Raw genomic sequence first — 16,062 nt, forward strand, 5'->3', positions numbered from 1 at the left:
ATAACATTGTATTTAGAACTAGGCACTTAGTCCACAAGGCAACTGCATCACCATCATTAACACAAATAACATTCACAACTGACAGCAAAATATAAAACACTATTTAGGAATCACACAGCAAATGATGTTAACGTTTTTATGGCTACATAATAACTGCTTCCCTCACACGTCACATAGCCCACAGTTACTCACATCCTCTGCACAACACACACGCCCCGCAGTCTAAGCAAACAAATTGGCTTGGTCCACCATAACAAGAGATAACTGTGTCCTTTTTTTAAATGCTTTTTCAGCATAGCTATGGAGGTATTTACACTGTAAAACCAGGTATTTAATAGAGGAGCTATATGTAAGAATTTTAGTTTAAAACATTAAAAAATTAAAACCGTTACAAGGAACTTTTATTTTTTGTTGAATCTTTCACTCCTGAAAGAAGAATTTTTTGTTACTATTTTTGTTTAAACAGCTGTTTGCAGGATGCATGAAAATTAGGTATTTATCTATTAGTGGAAATTTAAGATTAGTAATTGTAATATGATGATGGTGAAACAAAGTCAACTTTGTCTTAATCACATACCGTACCACCAGACTACAGAGCAGCTTCTTTCCTTGGGCCAAGATGCTTAAATTCATCCTCAGCACTCAAACAATATGTGAGAATTTATAGTTGAAAACACAAAAAAGTTAAGTTTAAGAATAATGTTAAGGAATAACAATTTTGACATCATGATGTCTATGTATTGTGTTGCGCAGATAGCTACTGAGGTTAGCATGCTAAACAACTAGCACTGGCCTGCACCGGTCAAAAGCTCTTTTGGTAGCGGTGTAAAAACCAACACATCTCTGGTGAGCCAAACGCTAAGTCTGGACTGCTAGCTGCACAGCTAACTAAGCCAACTAGCTAATGGCAGCTACGGTTGGATGTGGTTAGCATCAGAGACAGGGAGCTAATTCTTACATATTGCACCTTTAAGCTGATGATGAGATTCTTTCATGAGCATATTAGAGTTCCTTGCAGTTCCTGCAAGCAACAGAATGTGATGAAATCAAAGTTTTGACATTATGTTAACTATGTTTACATATTGTGCTGCAGAGAAGTTTACTGAAGTTAGCATGCTATCCAGGTAGCCCCTGCCCATCCTGTCTCACAATATGTCTTTGTACCTCAAAAGGCAATAGCGAGTTACTGTCCAGTTTGTCCTCAGTCCAACATGAGTAAAGGAGGAAGTAGCGCTGCCACTGGGCCACCCACTCCCAGCAAGAAACTCGTGGCAAAGAAAAAAACATTTGCATTGCCTTCGACTTGCTTTCCATTCCTTTATTTCCACAGCTTCTGGCAGGTAGTGGGGTGAAGATAGATGCTCTTTTACACTGGTACATTAACAGCTGCCAACATTGACGATTTATAGGCTTTTTAAGGAAGCTGATATATAATGTTACTTAGAGTGATGATATCATATGTTAGCTGTTTGTTGAAAGAAAGAACTAGATGCGGGTGGACACCCCAACCTTCTGCTGCCTCAAATCTGTGTGGCGTAGGAATTTGACAGGTGGCCTATTCTTACATCCATACATGAGTTCACTCACAAGCTTCTATACTGCTACACACAGTTTTTCGACTCCACTTTACTGTCCCTATGAGCACAAATTTGGCCTAAAGATAATGGGTGTGGGCTTGCATCCATCAGCCTCAGCAGGTTCCCATGGTGCTGACTGTAGTGTAGCTGAACTTGGACATGGACGCTCCAGTCGCCATAACATCCTCCTCGTTGTCCCGTAGCCCGCGACGACGACGATGGCGATGGCACGGTGCGGCGCAGCATGAGAAGGTGGTGAGCAGAGCTTTGCGGAAACGTGTGTTCATGAAGCAGTAAATAATTGGGTTGACGCAGGCAGACGTGTAGCACAACAAATGGATAAAAGCGATGGGAGACCCCGACAGGGCTTGTTTGGCAGTGATGTCGTCAAAAGCTCTCCAGGTGTTGGCACAGTACAGAGGCATCCAGCAGAGAAAGAATAGGACAACAATGACCACCAGCATGCGGATTACTCGCTTCTTGGCCTCCAGCTTGGCCTCAGATGTGTTGGTGCGGGGTCTTTCTGCCTTGGTTGCCCGGGTGGAGGAAGACATAGCAGACATCTCCATCGAGTGCGGCCGCTGGACGACGTTCACATAGCAGCCATCTCCATCATCGCTGCCAGTAGACACAGCGGAGGTCAGTCCATTCTTCACATCTTTATGAGGGAAGAGTAAAACAGAGGAGTATTTCTGTTAATTAAATATATAAATATAACTTCATATTGTGAGTAATGTTTTATTTTGTGTCATACCTCATGCTTTTGCTTTACTTTCCAGATAAATATAGAGAATATTTTTAAATCAATATATATATTATAGAAAAAGTATAAATACTATCAATACAACGCAGAGCCGGCCCTAGGCATAGGCAGTATAGTCAAATGCGGGGGGCGCCGCAAACGGGGGAGGAAGACAAATTAAAATAAACAATAATAATAATAATAACGATAATAATAAAAACATTTTTTAACTAGTGCTATTACTACTATTATTTCGAAATATTATATTATATTATATTATATTATATTATATTATATTATATCATATCATATCATATTATATTATATTATATTATATTATATTATATTATATTATGCCTGTGGTCACATATACTTCTCTTCTCTCTTTAGATGCACTTTTAAAATATTTCACCACCACCCCAGTGACACAGCACCAGGTCCTCCTGTCCCTCTACCTAAGCACACCAGAGTGACACAGCATCAGGACTAAAGGCTGCACCAACAGACCCTGCTGACTGGCCATCTGAAGAAAGATGAAAGTTAGTTCACCGAGGACTATTTCAAATAAAAAAGAAGCTACACATTTCCCAGAAACAAAGATGGGAGAGTGTCAACATGACTTTTGTAAAAGAGTCTTAGTCAATGGGGAAAAAGAAGCTGGCTGATGTAATCAGACAATAATGATAGCCTGCACTGCTTCTGCTGCTAAATGTTATCTCCAAAAGAATACAGACTAAATGAGGAAGGACTGAAGGACTGGAAAAATGCAAGCATTTTCTGAAGGTTTATGAGGATAGTTGGAAGCACAATACCTACTGGGCAACATGGAAGGAGTTGGAGGTCGTTTTGCAAAGCGGCTGACAATAGATAAGCGAGAGATGGCACTTGCTGAGGCTGAGAGATAATATTTTTGCGCAATGCCTTATTTATATTGTATTTTTATCACTTGTTTCTTTCTTCAGTTTTTATTTGGTGTGATATTTTTGACTTCAAAGAAATAAAATCTTGAATACATACATGCAGTTTCTGTGTTAGTGTATAAAAATTGATTGTGAAATTGACTGCAATGCAAGGGGGCGCCAGCTAAGATCTTGCCTGGGGCACCAAATTACTCAGAGCCGGCACTGATACAACGTCTTGTTTTAAAGGTCCAGTTTGTAAGAAAGATGATTTTCAAGTCTCATTCCCAACTCGTCACTACTGTCACTTTAGGAACAGAGCCAACCTTACCTACAATCCCAAAGTGTCAGCATTTCAGGAGTTGGGAATAAGACTTGAAAATCAGTGTTCTTACAAATTGGACTGTGTGTGGACTGGTGTAATTGACAACATTAAGCCACTAAATTCCATCTCCCCCCTCTATTGCATTACCGTCACATTACCACTGTTGTTTGAATCATCTCCCCCCTCAAGTTGTTTGCAAGTTTGTGCGCTAGCTAATGTTGCAAGTTAGCAAACGTTAACGTTGCTAACACTAGCTAGCTACCATTAGGGCAGTATGCTGTAGAAATCAGTCATTCTTATAGATTATTTTTTTTTATTGTACTTGTACATAAAAATAAGGTCTATGATCTTTATGTATCAATACTGGCATAGTTTGCTATGATACCAAAGAATGATCTATCCCACATTAGCTCAATAGGTTTCTGTTCAGTTCAATAATTAAGAGTTGGACAGAGCTGGGGTATCTGGAGGAATAAACACCCATAGTAACACTGGATTCTGCTCTGATCAGGAGCATTTACCGGCAGAAGGACAGCTCAGAGTTCATTTTCTTTTGGGATTAAAAAAGTGGATTAATCCTCACTTCCACCTCTCAGCCTCTCCTCGCTACTAAACTGCTGAGGTGTGACCTCTACTGTCACACCTCTAATGTATTATAATTCTCTCCCCAATGAAATGTGGCCTATTCCCCAACTGGTATTAGTAATACTTATGTGCAGTCAGTGAGGTCTGTGGATTATTGCTTTTAGTTTTTTTTTACACCTTATACCTGAATTTTTAGCTCCAGTTTTTCATTCCCCTCTCGAGAAATTTCATAAATTTGACTAATATTTCTGCCACTTGATTGAAGTATCCCAACATTGAATCTGAGTGCCTTCCTAAAGCAAGCTAATTCTAAAAATCTTAAATCAACACATTAGTCAAAGTGCCGAAAGCCCTGTGATGACATGTGGCCATTTGTAAGGTTTGCTTTGAGTGAATCATCGCTCTTAAAGAGCAGCAGCTCACCTTAATGGAAAGAAGAGTGACTTATAATTCTTGCTGAGCCACAGGAATCATCCATCAGGTGATATTGCAATTTATTGATAAAATCTAATAGCCCAGCTTTCCTTCTACAAAGGACAACGCTCACTCAGTACATTAGCTAACAAGAGCAGAAGGCAAGCCAATGCAAACAGGAACTGGTAGTGCAGAGACCTTATATGCAGTTTGCAAAACCACTGCTGGATTATTAAATCAGAAACATTTTCCAAAAGGTTATTTTAAAACTTCATTATCATTTTCCCTCTGATTTCCTGTTTGTTTTTGTGTTTTTTGGATTTGACCTCCTGCTCTCTGTCACTCATGTTTTGTTGTTTTTTTTTTCCTACAACCTCTTTCTATCTGAGACCAAACAGATGGGGATGTCCGGGCCTGCAGCTGCCAATCCCATCCTCTAATGGAGCACCAGCAAACACACTCTATCCTGCTATCATCCCAGACACACTCTCACATGCCCACAAAAGGTTATGTTTCACTTAACCTGCACACATATAAGTGATTGTGGCGCTAATGAAATCATTGTTGAATTAAAATTCCTTCCAAACACTCAATCATGTGAAAAAATGTAAATGCTAACACTAGGGCCTGGCTGGCAGGTGCTGGATTGTGTGATTTCAATCAAACACAGCATTAATCTCAAACATGGAACACTGCTTGGCAAGTGACATTTACATATTTATAATCAGCCAGTTATAAACCAGTCAAGATTGTTTTACGTGTGGAAACTGAGGCCAACAAGAGCTTTAAAGCCAGAGTTCTGGTTTCATAGCTTTGTTTTATGCTGGTGTAGTTTCATACTGATTTTTTTTTTTTTTTCCAATGTTTTGTTTTATTTGGCCCTTTTTCATGTGCATAACTTATTATTTGTCAATTGATCGTTTCTATGACATATATTGCCTTTTTTAATTAGCGCAGGCTGCTGACTGACATTTAGAACATATTTTAGTTAATGTGTTCGCAGCTCAGCTAATGTTGTGGCAGTACGTCTGCCACAGGTTTAAGTTTCAGGGTTCAAGGTCCCCCCTTGTCATTACATACAAGACAGGGTTATATAACAAAATGCAAGTTTTGAATGCCATTCTAGAAAAAAAGATTTTTCCTGGTGAGTGTGGAGGATGAGTTCAGGAGTTTTACAGCCCGAGGAAGGAAGATGCTTTGTAGTCTGGTGGTAGAGCAGCAGATACTCAATCTTTTGGCAGCAAGGTGAGCAGACAGGGCTGGGGTGGGTGTTATCTTTTTAGTATCCTTTGGCCTCTGCACAGACATCTTCCCTGATATTACTTGATGCTTGTTGACTGGTACCAATGCCAATGATGCTCTGGACAGTCTTAGTAAATCAGTTCAAAAATGACCCTTTTCACTTGTATGAAGTGAGATTCCTGCAAAAAGTTCAAACTTCTAGAGTCTCACCACCCTTTACACAGTGAATTTTCTTTTCTTTTTATCAGGATGGTTTTATGAGAGGTAACACTGACATATTTGAGACAGAAGTCATCAGCCAACAAAAATTGGGCTTTGTTTTTATCTGGAGAAGGTGACAACGCAGACACTAGTTTACTTTACTATACGTTTTTGTATTTAGTGTTGTTTTTCCTTATTGCTTTACTTTATTTAGTATTTCATTAGTTACTGAATGCTTCATGGGAGTCAAATTGCCCTCTGTAATATAAAGTGAGCATCTTCTGCACATGTCCTCACCAGTAGAGTCTTTTTTGTGGCCCATCTCAAAGTGGATGCCTCTATACAGTTCCCTGGAGATCAGTCCATAAGCCACGATCATCACCAACCCTGGGATGGCAAACAGCACAAGCAGCAGCAGAATGTACCTAAAAGAGACACATGGTAGAGGTAAGATCTTGATGTTCTTGCATTAGGATAATCGTGCATACAGGTACTCATATAACCTCGGCTATTATGTCTTAATGTTTCACCACTACCTGTAAAGACCTACGTTGTTGTTTTGTTTTTCAGGAAAAAGAAATATCCGGTGATCTATAAAAAATCCAGAATGACATTCAGCAAAATGGACTGTTGTAATGACTCATAATGATTCATTGTTTGCTTAAAAAAAAAAAAAAAAGATTAAAGCTTTTTCCTTCCGAATCCAAAGCAAAAAGGGAAGCCAAACCACATATATTCTTGCGCAGTTTCTCAGTCATTTGGTGCTCATAAAATTACAAACACTTACGTTACAAAATAACTTGTTTATAACAATGTACAAAATGTAATTTCAGCAGTCTTGGGAAAGAAATTAGGTTGAATACACGTTAAAGTAGTGCCCTGTGGTTTCAGGGTTAAGACACTGACAATGAACCATATTGTATCATATACATATACAACATATATATTGTTGTTTTTTTCTAAATCCTATAGCAGACAAGACATTCTCTGAGCCTTTGTGTTCAGCTGTGTTCAATGTTGAAAATGACCCTTTGCGATTTTCAGACACTGCTAGGTATTTTGCTAGTATTGCCCTATGATTCATATTCCCATGGTAAAATACTACAGACACAAACCAGGTCTTGTACTATACTGCACTGATTTATACAACCATGAGCAAGCCTAAACTTAGATAAAGACAGAGTTGAACACAAAAGCGCACAAATACACACACACATACACAGAGTTGACTGAAATTCTCCCCAAGCCTGTTCCATCCAGAGTCCAACACAAAACACACTGGAACATCCGCCTGTTTCCACGAAAAGGCTCCCAATAGACAGAAAGTGTGAGCTACCAGAAACGGGCTCCAGGTCCAAACATGGCTGTAAATTAGATTTTTCAGTGTAGCGAACAGTGTACACAGATGCAGTGCGTCTAAAGTCTATTTGATATAAAACAGCACACCGTCCACAAGGCAAGCACTGGGAGACAGAGGAAAGAGGTTGTTAAGTTGAAGTTTATGTTAAGTTGAATTTTATGTGCTGCTGAGACCTCAGATACCCTGGAAATATAACTGATGATGGATACATAAGGGGATGACATTTTGATGTATGGAAACTGTGTGCATGTATGCAGTTAAGAGGCACTCACTAGTCTCTATTTATTTACTAGTTGTTACTCTTTTTTTCTGTCAATAAGATTTACTGAGTATGAATTGTGAAGCATACATATCAACAAAAAACACTTTTCCATATTTGTGAACCAGCTTCATGAAGAGAATTCTATTTATAACTGTACGAGTTCAATGTTAAAATGACCCTGAATTTCATTGTTGACAAAAAAAGATATTTTTAGTGCTCAGTTAAACCTGATCACACTGTACAGAGTGGAAAGAACCTTCAATCTATACAACACCCACCTACAGTGTACCGTAATCCAGGACAAGGACCCTCTGTCACGACCTTCTTCGTCCTTCCAATGAATTAATAACAAATAGATCTTTAAGAGCTTATACTGACTTCTTCTCTGTACAGCCTCATACATTTCAGTATTCAACATTGCATATGCACACTCTATTTTCTGTTGTGCTCAAAATAGCAAAACTTCATGATGTCTCACCAGTGAGCATGTAATAAAAATCAAATTAAGTTGTTTGAATGAGTCATCTTCAGTTTCTCGGAAATAAGCCATTATTTCTGAAGGCATCTTTTCCTCCACATCCCTTTTATTTGAAATAATATTTTCATAATAACATGGAGCTTTGAAAAGTTTATTTTCTATTACAGAATAAGTGAATTCACTGAATTGATTAATTATCAATCATACCACTTCTCAATCACCTATATATAACCTTGTGGGGTCTAAGTGACATTAATGATGATGTTCACTGACTTCATGGTTCTTATACTGGTGCTCCTGTTCCATTTCATTTAAACAGGTCACTTGTAAAGATGGTAATTGCTGTCTTCAAAGGGAACTTGTGACCTCTGGTTACAACATGGGAGGTCATATAATATGCTCGAATTTAAGTTGGTGAAAACGCTGCTGCTAGGCAACAACGTCGAAAAGCCACTGTTGCAAGCAGTTTAGCATGTCAGAAAACACATAAAATATGGACATTTTCCTCTGACATAAAATTACAAAAAAACCTCAACACATATTATCTCATACTCGATTCTGATTGGCTGGAGGGTGTCAAAAACTTCTCATGTACAGAAACCTCTGGATCTCCTCAAATAGGAGTATCTAAAATGAATGGTACTGGCTAAACTGTCATAACAAGCAATGGATAACATAAATAGGTGAGTAACCAAATTGATTTGATTTGTTGATGGGAAAACTGACTATGTGCGTTTTCGGCCCACCTATTTACTTTGAATCTTGCTAGACTAACATTAGCTTTCTGGCTGACAGTTGAGCTCAAGTGTTCAATGAGCTGAGCTGACTAGTTTATCTCCCATTTCCTGAGTTCTATCTAAGGTCTATCCTTTTTACTGGAGCAATGAACAACCTGTTAAAAGCTTTTTAAGTCAGTGAAAACAATTTGGCCTCGTATTATTGGCTGTCTTTAGTGGCGAAAGTTTAATTATCCCTTTGAAAACTGACAATAAAAACTTGCCATTATCAAGCTGACCCAATATGGATCGTGCATCCCTATGTGCAGCAACAACTGCGGAATCTTGCCTCTCTTTTCAATAAGAAAAATGTAGTAATAATAATGAGAAACTGAAGCTGATTTTTATTCATGGTGCAGAAAACTATGTCGTTCTGAGGACTGTGTTATTAAAGAATCAGGGTTGTTTAAAGGACACATCATTTGACACCCAAACACTCACCATGCCTGTTCTGCCGTCGCGACGGGCCACTTGTGGCGACACTGGTGAGCAGTGGTGTTGTCACGCTCAAAAGACTCCAAGTGACTGATGACTGGATACGGGATCATGATAATGAAGGCCAGCACCCACGTAGCAGCGATCACCCGATAGGCATGGGACCGGGTCTGCCACACCCGTGACTTCAAGGGGTTACAGATGGCGCTGTAGCGCTCAATCGCTATAGCAACCAGGCTAAATGTAGAAATGCTCACTGATATGCCTGCAGGAAGACAAAACAGATTATTTTAAAAGGAAGTAAACATGCACACTATTGTCTGTTCTCATATATCTTTCCGTTTGATGAATGAAAAAGTTATTATGTGCTCAGAATAGTTTGGACTCGTAATAAAAAGGCAACAAAAACATGTTTGTTGATGTGCACATTATATCTGCAATAACAACAGAGAACAAAATGTGATGCTCTCTGGAGACGTGCTCGCAAATGAATATAATGCGAGGAGGGGAGGTGGTGATGGTTATCTGGGTGTCGGTAGAAGAAATCATGTTGGTCTAGGCCACTGATGTGATCTGCCGTCTTCCTCCTGACAGGGCAAGACGGGAAATTACTCTTTACCTGTCTTATCCATGTCCTCGACAGGAATACAAACAGAGTGTGTCTGTGTGTGTCTCTATGTGTGTGTATGGTGTGTGAGTCAGGACCCAGGGATGTGTTTTCTGCACCTATGAGGGCAGCTTACAGCAGTTCCCACTGAAGCAAAGAACAATCAGCCTCAGTCTCTCCTGTGGGTTCGCCACTTTTCCTCAGTGCATCAGGATGATGGCTCTCGTTCGTTCATGTGCTTTATTTAATCCACCTTTTTGTTCAATGCTCAGATGGTTTTTCTCTCAGGGTCAGCGCAATGTTCCTGTTGCGATGACGTTTTGATAATATAGATGATGGAATACAGTACAGGTATGAAGAATTTCAATTCCAAGAGCAGGAAAATATCCCATTACCTCTATTACTTCTAGGAACCTGAGTTTATTTTCAATCTATTACTTAATCCATACAACTCATCCCCCCTCCCTCCCCTGGGAAGATCTGACCACAACCTGGTGCATCTCCTGCCTGTTTACCAGCAACCAGCAGAATCCCCCCACGGTTAAGGCATGAATTGAGGAGTCTGAAGAGGCTCTGAGGGACTGCTCTGACTCAACTGTGTGGGAAGAACTGTGCGTTTCTCATGGGGAGGACATCAACAGTTTAACAGGCTGCATAATGGACTATATACATTTCTGTGTGGATAACACTGTACCCACCAGAACTGTGCGGTGTTTTTCAAACAGCAAACCCTGGATTAATGCTGACATAAAGGCTCTCCTCAAGGAGAAAAAGAGGGCCTTTAGGTCAGGCAACGAAGAGGAGCTGAAGGCTGTGCAGGAGGAGCTGAGGAAGAAGATTAGAGAGGGGAAGAACAGCTGCAGGAGGAAGACAGAGGAAAAGCTGCAGCAGAGGAACATCAGTGAAGTCTGGAAAAGCCTTAAAACCATCTCAGGGCAGAGGAAACCAGACTCCCAGGCTACGGGGGATCAGACGTGGGTGAACGACCCAAACCTATTTTTCAATAGGTTTGACCAGAGCTGGAGCTCGCAAAGGTTGGACCAACACCTCACGTCCTGGATCCTCACCAACCACAGTATGTGAGGATTCAGGACAGTGTGTCAGCCACCCATAACCCCACAGCCATCTTCAAAAATTCTCTGACAACTCTGCTATCATCGGCGTCGTCAGGGATGGGGACGACAGAGCCTACAGAGAATTTATTGAGGACCACCTCCAGCTCAACGCGGGGAAGACCAAAGAGCTGGTGTTGGATTTCTGCAGGCACAGAAAGAGAACCACCTACACGCAGGTGAACATCCAGGGAACTGACATTGAGATGGTGACATCTTACAAGTACCTGGGAGTCCACATGATTTCTAATTTTTGGTTCGCACTATCTGGACACATTTTTAATACCCATATTTACTTTTTGTAAATAACAATACACTGCCACACTGTTTATAATTACAATGCTCATATTGTTCAATATTATGTTTATATGTATATACGAGTCTATTCTATTTCTTACCTTTTTATTATATTGTTTATTTTTTATTTACTATTATTACTGTTTATTGTAATATTTTTTTCCTATGGCTGCTGTCGCAAATGAAATTTCCCTGTTTGCAGGACAATAAAGAAATTCTGATTCTGATTTTGATTTTCGTCCACATTGGCTTTTTTAGGTTACAGATTGTGTAATTTAGGTCATCTTCTGTGTTTTAGTTGATGAAAAATATATTTATTTTAAACAAAAGAGAGATGGAGATAACCAAAGTGATAAACCATGCTGACTTTGGCATGACTGTTAATATTAAATAGGAATCAACTATTAAATCATGGAGAATTATATTATTGTATATAAAGTAGTAAAAAAAAATGTGGAAAACATATTTTGATATAAATATTTCTAGTAGAGATATGCATTTTATGAATGATAGATTATTCCTTTGGGTTCCTAATTTGATAACTGTTACCATTCAGCAGCAACCATGTAAATGAATGAATGTTTCCTTAGGGTCTTTTAAATGGACACATTTCAACCTAATCCAGTAATTATAAAGCTTTTAGTGTGGCAGAGAATATACACATACACATGAAAGGAATCACTAAAATGCTGAAATTTAGCTCAGAGTGTCTGAAGTAAATGCTGTAAATCTTCAGTTATAACTGCAGTTTTCCATATTCACGTAAATTAATTTAGTTTTCCATGTGGTATGACATCAGTTTTATCCACAAGACCTGAACTTCGCCTCAGCTTATTTTATTTTTGTCAGGTGACCCTGTCAGGTGACCCTTTTTGTCAGGACATTCAGGACGTTCAGAAGTTTATTTGCCCGTCCTCACCCTGATCATTTTATCTAACTCCCCACGTCACGGCAGCCAATTAGGCAGCCTTTCAATTCACAAGCAGCTACATGGACAGATTCTGGACCAGTTACTAACAGTTCATATGAGTGAGGGACTGCTGAGATTGAGACCAGCTGTTACACTGTGTGTGAGTGCGAATAAACACACCGAGAGAATTCAGTATTTATTTTTAATATTAAATGTTTTATTGTATAAAAATGTATTATATTATATTATATCATATTATATTATTTAAGAATATAAATATGAATGTATATGATATATATGAATATACATGTAAATATACAAATAAATATGAATATTATAATATTATAAATGTAAATATAAATAAATATAAATATAAAGTATATATAATAGAAGTAAATATATATCTAGGCATACATTCAAATATAAATATAAATATAAATATAAATATATAAATAAATATAAATATAAAAAATAAATACAAAAATAATAAGGGAGAGGGGAAGACTGTAGCTGGTGGGGGTAGGATGGGTAGGAGGGTTATGGGTACAGAGTAGGGAAGAGTAGGACGGGAGAAGGTGAGGTAGGTAGGCGGTAGGAGGCTGGTAGGAGTTTTGTGGGGGAGTCCAGCCTGTCTCCTCGCAATTGAACGTTTCAGTAATTCCTTCCTCTCGCTCTCCTTTGGCTCCAACTCTTTGTATGTTTCCCTTCTCTCATACTTTCCCTCCTCCTTAATCTCCTCCATGTCATTGTCCATCTTCCTCCCTTTTCTACTCAATCTTCTCCTCTTTCATATTCTCCTCCACCTGGTCCGTCAGTTTCGTGACTTCCTGTGGAAATAGAGAAAGAAAAGTATATATTTTTTTACTTTACATTAAAAAAGACTGATTCTAAAGCAGTCCAACACAAACTGTTAGAATCCAACAGGAAAAAAAAAACAGAGATTATTGTGAAGTAAAGTGATGATCTGAGGCAGCTTACCTGCGACTAGGTGGAGTTGGAGACATGGCTCTCTTCCGGAGCGTCACATCTGCTCCTCTTGAGCTCTTGCTCTGTCGGAGCTGGCTGGTCCAAGGTGTCCACATGGTCTTTTGTGTTGAACCTCCTTTTCCAACCGGCCTTCTTGAGGAGGTGTTCACTGTGGTTTAGTTTCTCTTTGAGGCGTCTCACCTCCACCTGCCTGTTGGTCAACACCCGCTCCTGTTCTTGCAGTTTGGTATTGAGCTCCTGAAAAGAGAAAAGCAGTTTTTTTTTACTTAAGATAAAAGTCCTGATTCTGAAGGAGTCCAACACAAGCTGTTGGAATCCAACAGGAGATTATTGTGAAGTAAAGTGATGATCTACAGCAGCTTACCTGCAGCTGGGTGGAGTTGGAGACATGGCTCTCTTCTAGAGCGTCACACTTGCTCTTCCACTGTCCTTCAATCTTGTTGATCTGGATGTCTTTGAGAGACATCTGTTGCAGGGTCTCTACGTGGGCTTTTGTTCTTGCCTAACGTTTTTTAATTTCCCTGTTGAGGAGACTAGTTGTTTTCTGAAGCTCCTCTTGGAGACAGCTTACCTCCCCCTGCCTGTTGGTCAACACCTGCTCCTGCTCTTGCAGTTTAGTGTTGAGCTCCTGAAAAGAGAAAAACAGTATTATTATTTTACTTTACATAAAAGTCCTGATTCTGAAGGAGTCCAACACAAGCTGTTAGAATCCAACAGGAAAAAAGCAAGATTATTGTGAAGTGAATTGATGATCTGAGGCAGCTTACCTGCGACTGTGTGGAGTTGGAGACATGGCTCTCTGTCGGAGCCGGCTGGTCCAAGGTGTCCACGTGGTCTTTCGTGTTGAACCTCCTTTTCCAAACGGCCTCCTTGAGGAGGTGTTCACTGTGGTTTAGTTTCTCTTTGAGGCGTCTCACCTCCACCTGCCTGCTGGTCAACACCCGCTCCTGTTCTTGCAGTTTGGCGTTGAGCTCCTGAAAAGAGAAAAGCAGTGTTTTGTTTTACTTTACATAAAAGCCCTGATTCTGAAGGAGTCCAACACAAGCTGTTGGAATCCAACAGGAGATTATTGTGAAGTAAAGTGATGATCTGAGGCAGCTTACCTGCAGCTGGGTGGAGTTGGAGACATGGCTCTCTTCCAGACCGTCACACTTGCTCTTCCACTGTCCTTCAATCTTGTTGATCTGGATGTCTTTGAGAGACATCTGTTGCAGGGTCTCTGCGTGGGCTTTTGTTCTTGCCTGACGTTTTTTAACTTCGCTGTTGAGAAAACTAGTTGTTTTCTGAAGCTCCTCTTGGAGATGGCTCACCTCCCCCTGCCTGCTGGTCAACACCTGCTCCTGCTCTTGCAGTTTAGTGTTGAGCTCCTGAAAAGAGAAAAACAGTATGTTTATATTACTTTACATAAAAAAAGTTGAGTCCAACACAAGCTGTTAGAATCCAACAGGAGATACACACAGTCGCAGGTAAGCTGCCTCAGATCATCAATTCACTTCACAATAATCTTGCTTTTTTCCTGTTGGATTCTAACAGCTTGTGTTGGACTCCTTCAGAATCAGGACTTTTATGTAAAGTAAAATAATAATACTGTTTTTCTCTTTTTAAACACACACACACACACACACACATATATATACACATATATATATAGTACAAGTAAAGTGATGAAGCGAGGCAGCTTACCTGCAGCAGGAATGTGTTTTGGGCGAGGCCTTTCTCCATGACCTCACATCTCGTCTTCCACTCCTTTGATGCATAACCGAGCACAAGTGCGGTGGTTTTGGCCCTTTCTAGAGCTTTATCCTTGTCGGTCAGCTCTTTCTGGAGTTGGGTGAAGTTGACCTGGCTGGTTTTCAAGTCAGCATTCTCAGTCAAAAGAGATTTCATCTGCTCTTTCAGAGACTTAATCTCATTGGTGGGTAAGTAAAGGGACTGTCTGAGTCCCTGCACGATTGGGTGAGGGGGCTGCTCACGGGTCCCCAGCTGTACTGCAGCCGGCATGTTCGGGCCGTTAGTGGCAGCAACAGACTGCATCGGCAATGGCTGAAAGACAGAAACACACACGTTGGCTATACAGTCATGTGCTGGCATTGGAGACACAGGAAAGAAAACCTGTGCACTTATTCAAACAATAAAATCTACCTTAGTCTACGGGTAGCAGTTCACACACAGAGCAACATGTTGACACTGTCAACTAATTAAAATATTAATATAAAAAACATATTCTCTGAAGACATTTTATACATACTTTAGAGCATATTATTACTCTACTACTGGTTTTATCAAAACATGTCAGAGGTACAGTATTTCCAAATGTGACTCACACAAGGAATGATTAATGATACATTAAATTAATCCTGTACTACTTTTTAAGCTTTAGACGAAATACGAAGAAATAACATCAAATATTATGCTGGACTAGAGAGCCACACTGCTGAAAAAAGTATCTTCAGGTCAAATAAGAAAATCTTACCAGGTTGTTTTCACTGGGACGTCTGTCCGTGGCAGCACAGTGACTATTTCAAAGTTGGAATGAGAATAGTCGCTGAAAGCAAAGTTTCAAATCTCAACTTGAAAGTGGAACAGAGTTTCAGTTGTTGAGCAGAGAGACTTGTGTGGATAGCGTTAAATCGAGAAGTTATCCGTTAAATATCGAGTAGTCCAGAGGTTATCCGTCGAATATCAAGTATCCAAAAGGTATCCATTGAAGGTCGAGTAATTAAAGACTTCTTCTCAGCACTGACAAAAAGAGGTTGATAAATCAATCTGTCGAACGCGAATGAGGTTTATAGAAGCGAAACAGCAGCTATAGGTGCACACTGGTGTCAACATTCTGAGTGCCGTGGCAACAGG

At 39.8% G+C, this 16,062-nt stretch overlaps 2 protein-coding genes across 2 annotated transcripts in view; both read right to left on the reverse strand.

Moving 5' to 3' along the window:
- Positions 1-1,301: 1,301 nt before the first annotated feature.
- cckbrb (cholecystokinin B receptor b) overlaps positions 1,302-16,062 on the reverse strand; it is a 33,340-nt gene continuing 18,579 nt past the window's right edge. The window contains exons 3-5 of the mRNA XM_030427300.1: positions 9,303-9,561; positions 6,283-6,410; positions 1,302-2,235 (exon numbers count right to left, since the gene is read on the reverse strand). Of these exons, the coding sequence (XP_030283160.1) occupies positions 1,691-2,235; positions 6,283-6,410; positions 9,303-9,561 (932 nt within the window). The 3' untranslated portion in view covers positions 1,302-1,690. The remainder of the gene's footprint in view (positions 2,236-6,282; positions 6,411-9,302; positions 9,562-16,062) is intronic.
- LOC115587468 (golgin subfamily A member 6-like protein 7) lies at positions 12,638-15,998 on the reverse strand. Its single transcript, XM_030427301.1, has 7 exons — positions 15,683-15,998; positions 14,893-15,252; positions 14,313-14,576; positions 13,977-14,183; positions 13,574-13,837; positions 13,201-13,446; positions 12,638-13,049 (listed from the first exon to the last, which is right to left on the reverse strand). Exons 2-5 carry the CDS (start codon positions 15,241-15,243, stop codon positions 13,712-13,714), a joined length of 948 nt encoding a protein of 315 aa, XP_030283161.1. The 5' UTR covers positions 15,244-15,252; positions 15,683-15,998; the 3' UTR covers positions 12,638-13,049; positions 13,201-13,446; positions 13,574-13,711.

This window comes from Sparus aurata, chromosome 9 (assembly GCF_900880675.1).
Source record: "Sparus aurata chromosome 9, fSpaAur1.1, whole genome shotgun sequence".
Lineage (NCBI taxonomy): Eukaryota > Metazoa > Chordata > Actinopteri > Spariformes > Sparidae > Sparus > Sparus aurata.

Excerpts from the sequence above, each read along its gene's own strand:
- LOC115587468 (XM_030427301.1), bottom strand. The coding sequence starts at position 15,243 with ATGCAGTCTGTTGCTGCCACTAACGGCCCGAACATGCCGGCTGCAGTA. Across the intron at positions 14,577-14,892 it reads AAAACACATTCCTGCTGCAG|GAGCTCAACACTAAACTGCA; the intron begins GTAAGCTGCCTC and ends TTCTCTTTTCAG. Across the intron at positions 13,838-13,976 it reads CCAACTCCACACAGTCGCAG|GAGCTCAACACTAAACTGCA; the intron begins GTAAGCTGCCTC and ends TTCTCTTTTCAG.